Source organism: Chrysochloris asiatica, unplaced genomic scaffold (genome assembly GCF_000296735.1).
Source record: "Chrysochloris asiatica unplaced genomic scaffold, ChrAsi1.0 scaffold00026, whole genome shotgun sequence".
NCBI classification, from domain to species: Eukaryota; Metazoa; Chordata; class Mammalia; order Afrosoricida; family Chrysochloridae; genus Chrysochloris; species Chrysochloris asiatica.
Window position 1 is genome coordinate 24,064,104 of NW_006408544.1, and position 14,407 is coordinate 24,078,510.

The 14,407-nt window shown below is 37.5% G+C and overlaps 1 protein-coding gene across 1 annotated transcript in view; it reads left to right on the forward strand.

Moving 5' to 3' along the window:
• The window catches only part of PRKAA2 (protein kinase, AMP-activated, alpha 2 catalytic subunit), a 109,426-nt gene that overhangs the window by 82,962 nt on the left and 12,057 nt on the right, over positions 1-14,407 (forward strand). Inside the window, exons 5-6 of the mRNA XM_006839818.1 lie at positions 6,916-7,003; positions 8,378-8,602. Of these exons, the coding sequence (XP_006839881.1) occupies positions 6,916-7,003; positions 8,378-8,602 (313 nt within the window). The remainder of the gene's footprint in view (positions 1-6,915; positions 7,004-8,377; positions 8,603-14,407) is intronic.

Consider the following 14,407-nt stretch of genomic DNA (forward strand, 5'->3'; position numbering starts at 1 on the left):
AGTGTGGCAGCGGTAGTGAGGTTGGCCCAGGATCAGACATTGTTTTGTTCTGCTGTGCATAGGGTGACTATGAGTTAGTGCTGGCTTGATGGCACTTAACAACTACAGCAACACCAATTTTGTCAGTATGAAATCCATGAAGCATGCCATCAGCATGCATTAATAGTATTTACTGATGATTGGAATGCAAAGCGTGGAAACAAAGAGGAGGAAGGGTGCTAGCAGTGATGCTGGAGATCTCATGATAGAATTTTGCAAGAACAGTGGCTTACTCATTGCAAATATTTTTTTAAACAATGTAGGATACACAAGAATCAAATTGACTACATCTCTGGAAAGAGACAGTGGAAAAGCTCCATATTATCAGCCAAAATAAGACGGGGGCAAACTGTGAAGCCTAACCATCAATTGCTCACAGATAGATTCAGACTAAAAATCAAGAAAATTAAAACAAGCCCACAAGAGCCACAATATGATCTTGAACGTATCCACCTGAATTTAGAAACCATTTCAAGAACAGATTTGATGCATTAGGTAATAATGACTGAAAACCAGAAGAGCAGTAGAATGGCATTAACAATATCACACAGGAAGAAGGCTAAAGGTCATTGAAAATACAGGAAAGAAAGAAAAGATTAAAATGAAATGTCAGAAGAGACTCTGAAACTTGCTTTCTAGTGAAAGATGCTAAAGCGAAAACAAAATGAGTAGCAAAAAGAGCTAAACAGATAATTACAAGGCAGCTTGAGAAGGCAAAGTCAAATACTATAATCAAATGTGCAAAGACCTGGACTTAGAAAACCAAATCCAAGAACAGGCTCAACATTTCTCAAGCTGAAGGAAGAAAAAGCCTCAACTTGCAATATTGAAAGATTCCATAGGCAAAATATTGACTGATGTAGAAAGCGTCAAAAGAAGATGGAAGGTATGTACATAGCCACTGTGTACCATATAGAAGTGGTTGCTGCTGTTCAACCATTCCAACAGGTAGCATATGATTGAGAACCTGTGGTTCTTAAGGAAGAAATCTAAGCCTCACTGAAGACACTGGAAAAAACGAAGCTCCAGGAACAGACAGAATAGAAATTGAAATTTTTCAAAATGTTGATGCAGCACTAGAGGAACTCACTCATCTATGCTAAGAAATTGAAAGGCAGCTAACTGGCCAACCAATTAGAAGAGCTCTATACCAAAAGAGAGGTGTGTCCATTCCAAAGAAAGAGTGACCCAGTAGAATGCAGAAATCATTGAATAATATCATTAATATTATATGCAAGTAAAATTTTGATGAAGATAATTTTAAATGCTTGCAACAGTACATTGGCAGAAAAACTGCCAGAAATTCAAGCTGGACTCAGAGCTGGACATGGAAGAAGGGACATGATTGCCGAAATCAGATGGATCTTGACTGAAAGCAGACAATACCATAAAGATGTTTACTTGTGCTTTATTGACTATGCAAAGGCTTTCAACTGCGTGGCTCATGACAAGCTGTGGATAACATTGAGAAGAACACTTGATTTTGCTTATAAGGAAACTGTACATAGACCAAGAGTCAGTAATTAGAATAAAACAAGGAGATGCTAAATGGTTTAACATCAGGAAAGGTGTGCACTAGCGTTATATTCTAAAGGATTAAAGTTGTGAAAGACTTAATTTTGCATGGATCTACAGTTAATACGCATGGAAGCAGAAGTCGGGAAGTCAAATGATGTATTGCATTAGGCAAACGTGCTGTACAAGACCTCTTTTTTTTGAATGTTGTGAATTATGTGATAGTTTACATGGGAGAACATTAGTTTTACATTCATCCTATCGTATATCGTTTCATTGCCAAGGTTACAATCCCCTCCATGCAACATCAAACAACCAAAGGGTATACACTACAAACTTGCCCTCCGGTTGTCAGCACACAGCCCCTCTCTGTCTCTTTAAAGTGCTCATGAGCAAAGCTATCAGTTTGAAGACTAAAGTGCACCTGACCCAAGCTATGGTATTTTCAATAGCCTCATATGCATGGGAAGGTTGGACAGAGAATAAGGAATAGGAGAATTGATGCTTTTCTGTTTTGGGGTTGTAGAAGACTATTGCAAATACCATGGACTGCCAGAAGAACAAACAAATCTGTACTGGAAAAAGTACAGCCAGAATGTTCCTTAGAAGCCAGGATGACCAGACTTCATTTCTCATACTTTGAACATATTATCAGGAGGGTCCAGTTGCTGGGTAAGGACATTATGCTGGTAATGTGGAGGGTCAGTGAAAAACAGAAAGACTCCCAATGAAATGGATTGGCACAGTGGCAGAAGCTGTGGGGTCAAGCGTAACAATTGTGAGATTGACTCAGGACCGGGCAGTGTTTCATTCTGTTGTACAAAGTGTTGCTATGAGTTACAACACACTTAGTAACTCCAAACAACAACAAGTTTTCTTATTTGTCATCTCTAAATTTTGAAACTGATTTAGTACTATAATTCAATTAAATTTTCTTTCAATTAATTTTTTTTCTATATTGAATTACAACTTTCCAAATTAAAAGCATCATGAACATACTCTGTTTCTATCGAGCCTGTATTATTTGTACTTGAAGATTTTTTTTAAAGACCTTTGAAAGAAGAGTTTGAAAAAGCATTAGTCTCTGTTGTGCTTTTTCAGTATGCTGTTAGGTGCTGTTGAGTTGGTGCCCTTTCATGCGACCCTATATACAACAGAACATAACACTGCCTGGTCCTATGCCGATCTTAACAGCCATTGTGATGCTTGAGCCCGTTGCTGCTGCCACTGTACCAGTTCGTCAAATTGGGCCTCTTTCTCTGTTTTTGACATCCTTATCTAGGAACTGGTCCCTCCTGATAACATGTCCAAGTATGTGAGATGAAATTGGGCCATCCTGGATTCTAAAGAACATTCTGACTGCACTTCTTCCAACACAGATTGGTTTGTTCTTCTGGTAGACCATGATATTGTCCTCTAACATCGTAACTCTAATTCATCAATTCTTCTATGGTCTTCCATATTCATTGTCCAATTTTCGCATGCATATGAGGCTATTGAAAATACATGTGGCTTGGGTCAGGTGCACCTTAGTCCTCAAACAGAAATTTTTGCTCTTTAACACTTCAGAGGTTTTGTGCCTCTCATTTGCCTCATGCAGTATGTCGTTTGATTTCATGATTGTTATTTCCATGAGTGTTGATGGTTGATCTGAGCAAAATGAAGTGGTCTTTGCCAACTTCAAGCTTTTCTGCATTTATCTTGATGTTATTTATTGGTCCAGTTGTGAGAATTTTTGCTTTCTTTACATTGAGGTTCAACGCATACAGAAGGATATGGTCTTTGATCTTCATCAATAAGTATCATAAGTTCTCTTTGCTTTCAGCAAGCAAGGTTGTATCATCTGCATATCTCAGGTTGCTAATGAGACATTCTTCTTCATATATTCCAGCTTTTTGAATTATTTGTTCAGCATACAGATTGAAGAAGTACAGTGTAGGAATACAACCCTGACTCATATGTTTCCTGATTTTAAACCATTCAGTATTCCCTTGTTCTGCTTGAATGATTGCCTCTTGGTCTATGTGCAGGTTCCTCATTAGCACAATTAAGTGTTCCAGAATACTCATGTTGTCCATAGCCTGTCATGATCCACCCAATTGAAATACTTTTCAGCCAAGATCTATCTACCTGACATCAGCAATGACATCACTCATTCCATGACCCCGTCTGAACCCAGTTGGAGCCTCTGTCATCCCCTGTCAGTGTACTGCTGCAGCCGTATTTGAATTATGTTTAGCAGAATGCGTGCAGTATTAATGATACTGTCCGATCATTTATGCATTTAGTTGGGTCAACTCTCTGAGGAATGAGCACAAATGTGGATCTCGTCCAATCAGTTGGCCAGCTAGCTGTCTTCCAACTTCTTTTGCATGAATGAGTGAGTGCCTCTAGTGCTGCATCAGTTTGTTGAAATATTTCAGTTTATATTCCATTATTTCCTGGAACCGTGTTCTTTGCCAATGCCTTTAGTACATCTTGGATTTCTTCCTATAATATTATTGGCTCTTGATCATATGCTACCTCTTGAAATGGTTGAATACCAACCCTTTCTTTTAGGTACAGTGACTCTGCATATTCCTTCTACCTTCTTTTGATGCTTTCTGCATCATTCAATATTTAGTCCATAAAATCCTTCAATATTGCATGCCGTGGCTTGAATTTTTTCCTCAGTTCTTTCAGCTTAAGAAATACTGATTGTGTTCTTCCCTTTGGTTTTGTATTTCCAGACCTTTGCACATTTCATTATATTTGATTTGGTCTTCTCAAGCTGACCTTTGAAATTTTCTGTTCAGCTCTTTTATCTCCTCATTTCTTCCATTTGCTTTAGCATCTCTACACTGGAGAGCAAGTGTCAGAGTATCTTCTGACATCCATTTGGTATTTTCATTCTCTCTTGTGTTCTTCATGACCCTTTGGTTACTTCCTGTATTATGTTCTTGATGCCATCTTACAACATCTGGTCTGTGGTTATTAGTGTCTAATGTATCAAATCTGTTCTTCAGATGATCTCTAAATTCAGGTGGGATATGTTCAAAGTCATAATTTGGCTTACATGGACTTACTTTAATTTTCTTCAGCTGCTGGCTGAATTTACATATGAGCATTTGCTGGTCTGTTTCAATCTTCCCCTGGCCTTATTTTGACTGATGATATGGAGCTTTTCTACCTTCTCTTTTCGTATATGTAGTCAGTTTGATTTCTGTGTATTCTGTTTGGTGCGGTCCATGTGTATAGTCGTGTTTTACATTGTTTGCTTAATATTTATTTGCAGTGAAGTCGTCTTTGGTCTTGCAAAATTCTGTCATATGATCTCTAGCATCATTTCTGTTACCAAGGCCATATTTTCCAATGACTGATCCTACCTCTTTTTTTCCAAGCTTTGCATTCCAAACGCCAGGAATTATCAATATATCTTGATTGCCTGTTCAGTTACTATCAGAGTGAAGAAGTTGGTTTGTTGTTGTTAAGTGTCACAGAGTAGATTCCAACCCACAGTGAACCCTGTATTGGGTTTCTGAGGAGCAGCTAGTGTGCTTGAACTGTCAACCTTGCGGTTCAAACTAACTTGAAGTTGTTAGAATTATTCAGTTTCATCATTGCTGGCATTAGTGGTTGCTGTGAAAATTTTAATGATTTGTTGTATTAACTGATCTTTCTTTTAGGCATATGGATATTTTCATATCACAGATAGCGTTGTACTTCAAGATAGGTCCTGAAATTTTTTTTTTTCCCCAATGATAAATGTGATACTATTCTTTGATATGTCATTTCCAGCATAGTAATCCCTGTGATTGTCAGATTCAGAATTGCCTCTGCCAGTCCATTTCAGCTCAGAAATGCTTAGGATATCAATGTTTATGTTTTCCTTTTCATCTTAGATAACTTCCAGTTTTCCTAGATTCATACATTGTACTTTCCTTCTTCCTATTATTAACGGATGCTTACAGCTGTTTGTCCTTATTTTGAGTTGTGCTCAGTCAGCACATGAACATCCTGAAAGCTTACTCCATCTGTGTCATCACTGTCAACTCTACTTTTGACAGTATTTTATTTTCAATGATAAAAGTGGGTAAATAAAATTTTGATACTTTAATTTGGATATGTTATTGTTGTTGAGTGCTGTTGAGTTGGTTCCGACCCATAGTGACCCTTTATAGGGTTTCCAAGGAGCAGCTGGTGAGCTTGAACCACTGACCTTGTAGTTCAAACCAACTTTGCAGTCCAGCTCATTAGCCCACAGCACCACTCCAGGACTCCAATTTTGACATGGAGGTTGGTGGTTATGTGCCTTGAAGTTGGTTCTGACTCATACATAGCCACCCTGTATGGGGTTTCTGAGGCTGTAAATCTTTATGGGAGCAGAAAGCCTCATCTTTCTCCCATGGAACAGCTGGTAGTTTCAAATTGCTGACCTTGAAGTTAGCAGCCCGATTCATAACCTCTATGCTACCAGAGCTCCTTATAGTTAATATAGTTTAGAATGACCTCATATTTGTATGGTGAATCAGTATTTTTATTTAGAAACGGAATTTAGTTCCACTTAGACCTGTAATGTGCTTTTGTCGTGGTATAAGCATTCTGAATAGTCTCTTCCCAGCGGACAGATGTGATCCCTTTCAGAACAGTTAATGGGGCACCATTTAGTTCCTTTGGTCTCAGAGTCGTTGAGCCTGATGTTCACATGTTCCATTAATCCACTGGAGAATTGATTCCATGTATCTTCTATTTTTATCACTTTTTCTATCCTTCATACATGGAGAGACCATTAGTGGCACTTTAGATTATTTTTGACTCATAAACTTTTAAGATCCTAGTCATTACTAAGCCACCAGTTGCTCCTCGGAAACCCTATATAGGAAGCTATGAGTTGGAACCAACTTAAAGGCACTTAACCACAATAACAACAACTAACCAAATAGATTGTAGAATGCTACCTTTGGGTAGTGTGCTATGTCCGTGGACTATGGTGTCCTCTGAGACTGTGGTCCTGAGCCCCCAGGCTCAGCAATTCATTTCCTCAAGGTGTTTGATAATGTCTAAGAATTTTTCATCATTTTGCCCCTTTTCCATGAAATTTTGAAGCCCCCTCCAAAGATGTATGGAAGAACATTTAAGCTTTGAGATTATTCCCTTGTATTAATTTGCATCTATTTTGAAAAGTCCTGGTGTAGCATTGTGCGCTGATGCACTGAACCAAAAGGCTTTTTTGAACTGCAAGGTTGTCAGTTCAAATCCACCAGCCACTGTTTGGATACCTTGTACAGGGTCACTATAAATCGGAACCAGCTTGATAGTACTTAACAACAACAACTTAAAAAAAGTATCTGGCTCTAGGTAAATCATTATTTTTCTTTTCAGGATTGTCGAATATGATGTCAGATGGTGAATTTCTGCGAACTAGTTGTGGGTCTCCAAATTATGCAGCCCCCGAAGTCATCTCAGGCAGGTAATAATTTATCACACACGAGAGTAAGCTTTTTTTAAATCTTGCATTCATTCTGGTAGCATTTGACTAGAGTAGATTCTCTTTAGAATATAATGTTTTTAACATTGCTGAAACAAATAGTACATTTATTTTGCAGCTGATGAAGGGTAGAAAGTGTATATCAAAAAAATTTTAAGAATGTTTAATTCAGATTTTGTTATTAATGTTTTTAAGAAATTTTCTGAAATCCCTTGCTTTAACATCGCTTTCATTTTAGAAGAGTACAGATAAGAGAGGAAGCATTTATTGAATTTAAGTTTATGTTATTATTTTTATATATCAGACAGTCCTTTAGATATTTTACATATTCCTTAGAGTATTGTTTTCTATTTTGTATTTTAAAGAGTGTTTTTTGGGATAATATTGTCATTTCATGAAATCAAACTATATAGGGAGAGATCATGTAATTACTCACGTAATTTACTTAAAATTGTTATATTTAAAAAATGTTTCTTATACAGATTGAAGTGATAAACTCACATTTTTCTAGAGTGATAAATTTCTGGTTTAAAAAAAATCAGTAGATTTGTATGAAAACAATTTAAGAAGATTTGTAAAGTAGCATATACTAGGAGTGTGGGCAAGAAAGCATATGATGGACAACATTTTTTCTAGAAACATTATATTTCTTTCATTGTAATTGTAGAGTTATGTTTTGTTACCTCTGACTCAGATTTGAGTTTTTTGGTGTGCTATTAGAGGAATTTTAATGCTGAAAGGTTAGTGAAAGGAAATGACATAGGTTATGTGGAACAAAGCATTAAAGAAACTAATCTTAGTTGCAGGAGCCAGTGTGCAGTTAGAATGAAAGTACTAGCTGCTAAGGATAATGTGGTGCAGGGTAAGGACTGTCAGAGTATCACAGGCCTAGGTCGGTATTTTAATGTTTAAAATATTCCTTAAAATAGGTACACCAAAGATAGGAATTCCATTATATGTGCTTTTTCTCTTTTGTAATGTTTTTATGATGAAAAGATTTAACCTATATGCTGTCATTTTTTATATATAATTTCAAGGTCGTCTAAGGCTATCAAAAACCAACCATGGGAAGTTTTATGTTTTAATTAGTCAATTTGGAAGTTTCAGCTACATGTTTCTGAGAGATGAATGAAATAACCTTTTTGCTGTTCAAACATGAATAGTATTTGGTTAGATTGGTTATTCTGTTAGAAGAGCCATCACTGAGTGTTGAGGAGTGGTCATGAACTTGTGACAGATGTTGGAAGTGCAGCTATACCTTGCCTGTTCTGTGCATATGCAGAAGCAAGGCACGTATGTATGGTGAGAAAAGGAGGCACTTGCATTTCAGATTTGTGTTGTCATCTCTTTGCTTAGATTGTATGCTGGTCCTGAAGTTGACATCTGGAGCTGCGGTGTTATTTTGTATGCTCTTCTTTGTGGCACCCTCCCATTTGATGATGAGCATGTGCCTACATTATTTAAGAAGATCCGAGGGGGTGTTTTTTATATCCCAGAATACCTCAATCGCTCTATTGCCACTCTTCTGATGCATATGCTACAAGTTGATCCTCTGAAACGAGCAACCATCAAAGACATACGGTGATTTCTGTTTGTTACTGTTTTGCACATTTTATAATATTAATCGTAGTTCCCCTGACTGCAGGTCTACTTTAAGAGAAGGCCAAGTGGCACTTTGGGATGGATATTGATTGGTTTAGCTAATAACTGCAAAGTTGGCAGTTCACACCCACCAGCCTCTGGTAGGAGAAAGATGAGGCTTTGTGCTCCCACAAAGGTTAACAGCCTTGGACAACCCAAGGAGCAGTTCTGTCTGTTCTGTCGGGGTACTTTGAGTCAGAATTGGCTCAGTGGCAGTGGGTTTGGTTTGGTTTATGCTACGCTACTCTGTAGCATTTTATTTGATAAGGATTTTGCTTATTTGCAAAAGCTACATTATGTCATTAATCTATGAACTGCTTGTTTGTTGCTCACACTTTACTGCACACAGCCCTGTATAAGGAAAAACCTACTTAATCCTCCTGTAGTTTCCTTTTCCTCTACTTACGACCACACTCCTTATACCAGCTCTTCAGCCACATTGAAATTTTCCTTGTTCTTCAAATATTCTTTTCTTTATGACTTCATGCCTTTGCTTATTTTATTCCTTTTGTCTCTGATGCCTTTTCTGTCTCTTTTGACCTGGTAGAATTCCATTTATCCTTTAGAATTCTGTTCATATGTCACCTCAGTTTTGAAATGATCTCTGATTCCACTAGGCAATGCTAGTTGCTTCTACTTTTTTTCTCGCATCTAGTTATTTCTTAATATGTCTCTCTCTTAAATTGTGAACTATGAAAGGTAAGGAATGTGCCATACACACACACCCTCAGAAAAGTTATAGTGTATCCTTAGAAATCCTCAAAAATACCTAAGTGGTGGTGGTGGTTATGTGCCGTGGAGTCAGTTCCGACTCATCGTGACCCTGTGCAGGGTTTCCGGGGCTGTAAATCTTTATGGGAGCCGAAAGCCTCATCTTTCTCCCACAGAACAGCTGGTTGTTTCGAACTGCTGACCTTGTGGTTCGCAGCCCGATTCGTAACCACTGTGCTACCAGAGCGCCTAAAAATACCTAAGCTTCTGAGTGAATTTTAAATGGAAAAACAGTATGAGATTTATAAACTTTATGTATGGTTGGTGAAATAAAGCATCAGAAAATGTTTTCCTAAGTTTTTGATTCTCCAAGATAGCAGCTAGTGGATTTATGTGAAGGAACTTGTGTAATACGAGAAGCTTTGGGAAATGGCAGTAGCTAGTGAATCTGACCTTTTTATAGCACACACAAGTCGGCATTGCTTTCCACGTACATGGGGCCGATCATGACATGCTTCTGAGAGGTTTTGTTTTTTTCTTGCCCATCATATCATCAGATGTTTGTTTACAAACACATTCTTTTCACATCTTACCAGAATTCTTCCCCCTTTTCTTCATAAGCCAGAATGACTACTTTAAGACTTTATCTTTGGAATAGTTGAGAGCTGAGGTCATTGTTTATGTGACTGATGCCAATCTCTTTTGCAAGCAAATGCTGATCCTTTTCTATTTATGTACCCTTTTCTTTCCTAGTCTGTTTCAGTCTTCTGTGCCTCATACATAAATATGTGAAAGTATCAATAAATACCAGATTTAGTTATGGAAATGAACATAGGCACAAATATTTTGTGTTCATAGTTCTTAAGAATGAATAATTCATTTAATTGGCTTTCCCTAAGAAAAAAATTTTTAGGCTAGCTGATATATTTGCACCTGCTTGTATCCATTTTTAAGATAATATGTTTAGAATATTAAAAGTACTGATTCTGTTGCTTTAAAAGAGATATTGCTATATTAATAGGTTTTAGATGAAAAATCTAGGTAACAGTCTACTTGGATGAGTTAATGTACACACAGTCATGTGACATTCATCTCTACACTTATTATTAGAGTAGTGGGAATTTGAAGTTTTCAGCAATTTCATATTTATTCATACTCACTTCTTTGGGGAAATTTTGATTAAAATCGTAAAATACAATTACAAGAAAATAATTAATAATTACTGATAGCAGTACTTCACCACTTGTCTGTCTGTTTGTCGTACAATGGTGGCCTACATGTTGCTGTGATTCTGGAAGCTATGCCACAGGTTTTTAAATAGCAGCAGGGTCACACATGGTGGACAGGTTTCAGCTGAGCTTCAAGACAAACACAGACTAGGAGGAAGGAGTGATGAACTACTTCGAATATTTAGTCGCTGAAAACCTTATGAATAGCATTGAAACACTCAGCACCAGAATATTGAATATTGAAACTTGATGGAGAGCACCAGAATATTATCAGATATGGTGCTTGCTGGAAGATGAGCCCTTCAGATTGGAATGCGCTCAAAATACGATTATGGAAGAGGTTCCTCAAAATAGAGTCGACTGTGATGACACAAATGGAGTAAAGCCTTTGGAACTTTCATTTGCTGATTGGGCACAACTCAAAATGAAGAGAAACAGCTATAAACATCCATTAATAATCATAACATGAACTGTATAAAGTATGACTCTAGGAAAATTAGAAATTGTCAGAAATGAAATGGAATGCATAAACATCGATATCTTAGTTATCAGTGAGCTGAAACTGACAAATCACATGGTTTACTTTGCCAAGAATGACAAATTGAAGAAGAATGATGTCATATTTATCCTAAAAAAAAAAAAAAGTCAAGATGTGTATTGAAGTACAGCACTATCTGTGATAAGAAAATATCCATTTGCCTACATGGAAGACCAGTTAATACCACTATTATTCAAATTTATGCACTAACCACTAAAACCAGTGAGGGTGAAATTGAAGAATTCTATCAACTTTTTCAGTCTGAAATTAATCAAACATGTAATCAAGAATTGCTGCTGACTAAAATACAAAGGTATGAAAAGGAGGACGAATCAGTAGTTAGAAAAGTATGATTTACATGGTGATAGAAATGATGCTGGAGATCGTATGCTAGAATTTTGCAAGACCAATGACTTCTTCATTTCAAATACGTTTTTTAAAACAACATAAAAGATGACTATACACATGGACCTCACCAGATGGAATAAACAGAAAACCAATAGACTACATCTATGGAAGGAGCTCTGGTAGCGTAGTGGTTACAAATCGGACTGTGAACCTTAAGGTCAGCAGTTCAAAACTACCAGCTGCTCCGCGGGAGAAAGATGAGGCTTTCTGCCCCGTAAAGATTTACAGCCTTGGAAACCCTGTATAGGGTTGCTATGGGTCGGAACTGACTCGACGGCACATAACAACAACAACAATGGAAAGAGATGCTGGGAAAGCTCCATATCATCAGCAAAAAACAAGGCCAGGGGCAGACTGTGGTAGGATCATCAATTGCTCTTATGCAAGTTCAGGCTGAAGCTAAAGAAAATTAAAACAAGTTCACGAGAGCCAAAAAATGACTTTGAACATATCCCACCTGAATTTAGAGATCATCTGTAGAACAGATTTGATACATTAGAAACTAAAGACCTAAGACCAGAAGAGTTGTGGGATGACATCAAGAACATCATACAGGAAGAAAGCAAAAGTCATCAAGAAGACAAGAAAGAAGGAAAAGACCAAAGTGGATGTTAGAAGAGACATTGAAACTTGCTCTCCAGCACAGAGATGATAAAGCAAATGGAAAAAGTGAGGAGGTACAAGAGCTGAACAGAAAATTTCAAAGGTCAGCTCGAGAAGATAAAGTCAGATATTACAATGATATGTACAAGACCCTAGAGTTAGAAAGCCAAAAGGAAACACACTCAGCATTTCTCAAACTGGAAAATGAAGAAAAAATTCAAACTCCGACTTGAAATGTTGAAGGATTATTTGTGCAAGGTTGGTAGATCAAGTTCATCAGCCACTCCTTGAAAATCCTGTACAGGGTTGCTATGGGTCGGAACCAATTCAGCAATACTTAACAATAACAGCAACAATGGACAAAATACTGAATGATGCAGAAAACATCAAAAGAAGATGGAAGTAATACACAGAGTCACTGTACCAAAAAGAAATGATCTATGTTCAACCATTTCAAAAGGTAGCAGATGATTAAGAGCCAGTGACACTGAAGGAAGAAGTCCAAAGTGAATTAAAGACTTTGGTAAAGAACAGGGCACTGGGAATTGATGGAATACAAATTGAAATCTTTCAATAAACTGATGACTCATTGGAGGCACTCACTTATCTGTGCCAAGAAATTTGGAAGACAACTACCTGGCCAACTTATTGGAAGAGATCCATATTTGTGCCCATTCCAAAGAGAGGTGACCCAATGGAATGTGGAAATCATCAGACAGTATCACTAGTATCACATGCAAGTAAATTTTTGCTAAAGATAATACAAAAATAGCTGCAACCGTACATTTATGGAGAACTTCCCAGAGGTTCAAGCTGGAATCAAACAAAAAAGTGGAGCAAAGGGGTATCATTGCCGATGTCTGATGAATCTTGGCTGAATACCATAGCAGAGAATACCAAAAAGCTGTTTTACTTGTACTTTATTGATTATGCTAAGGCTTTTGATTTAGTAGATCTTGACAAGTTATGGACATCATTTTGGAGAACGAGTGTCCCCAAGTATGAGGAACCTACCTGTACCTAGACCAAGAAGCTGTTGTTCAAACAGAACAAGGGCACACTGAATGGTTTAAAATTAGGAAAAGTGTGTGCCAGAGTTGTATTCTCTCACCATAATTATTCAGTCTGTATGCTGAGCACATAGTTTGAAAAGCTGGATTATATGAAGAATGTGGCATCAGGATTGGAGGAAGATTTATTAACAACCTGCGATATGCAGATGATACAACCTTGCTGCTGAAAGTGCAGAGGACTTAAAATACTGATGAGGATCTTCAATAGGGGTGGCACCTCTTTGTAAAGAAAACAATACACCTCTCTAATATACCAATAAACAACATCCATGTAAATGACGGAAAGACTGAAGTTGTTGAAGACTTCGTTTTGCTCGGATTAATCATCAACACTCATGGAAACAGCAGCCTAGAAATCAAATGATTATTACATTAGGCAAATTTGCTGTACAAGATCTCTTTTAGTGTTGAAGAGCAAAGAAGCTGTTTGAGGACTAAGGTATGTCATACCCAAATCATGGTATTTTTATAAATTCATATGCATGTGAAAGTTGGATGGTGAATAAGGAGGACTGTAGAATTGATGCATTTGAGTTATGGTGTTGGAGGAAAATATTAAAAGGACCATGAACTGTGAAAAGAACAAACCAATCTGGGTTAGAAAAAGTACAGCTAGAATGTACCTTGGAAGCCAGGATAGCCAGACATTGTCTCTCATACTTCAGACATATTATTAGGAGGAACCATCATGGGAAAAGGATATCATGTTTGGTAAAATGGAGGATCGGAGAAAAAGTGCAAGATCCCCCAATGAGATGGATTAGCACAGTGGTGGCAGCAATGGGCTCAGATGTAACAATTGTGAGATTGGCACAAGACTGGGTAATATTTCATTTTCTTTTGCATAGGGTCACTATGAGTCGGTTCTGACTCAATGGCACCTAACAACAGCATCGCATCCCTATATCTAACAGAATGAAACTGCCTGGTCCTGCGTTGTCTTCACAATTGTCCTATATTTGAGTCCATTGTCGCAGCCACTGTGTTTAGTACATCTGATTGAGGATCTTCCTCTTTTTCACTGAGCCTGCACTTTACCAAGCATGATGACTTTATCCAGGAACATGGTCCTTCCTGATAAAATTTCCAGAGTCTTAACCATCTTCAATTCAAGTTCTCACTTAAATGGAGCATTCTGGCTATACTTCTTTCAAGACAGATTTGTTCATTTTTATGGCAGACT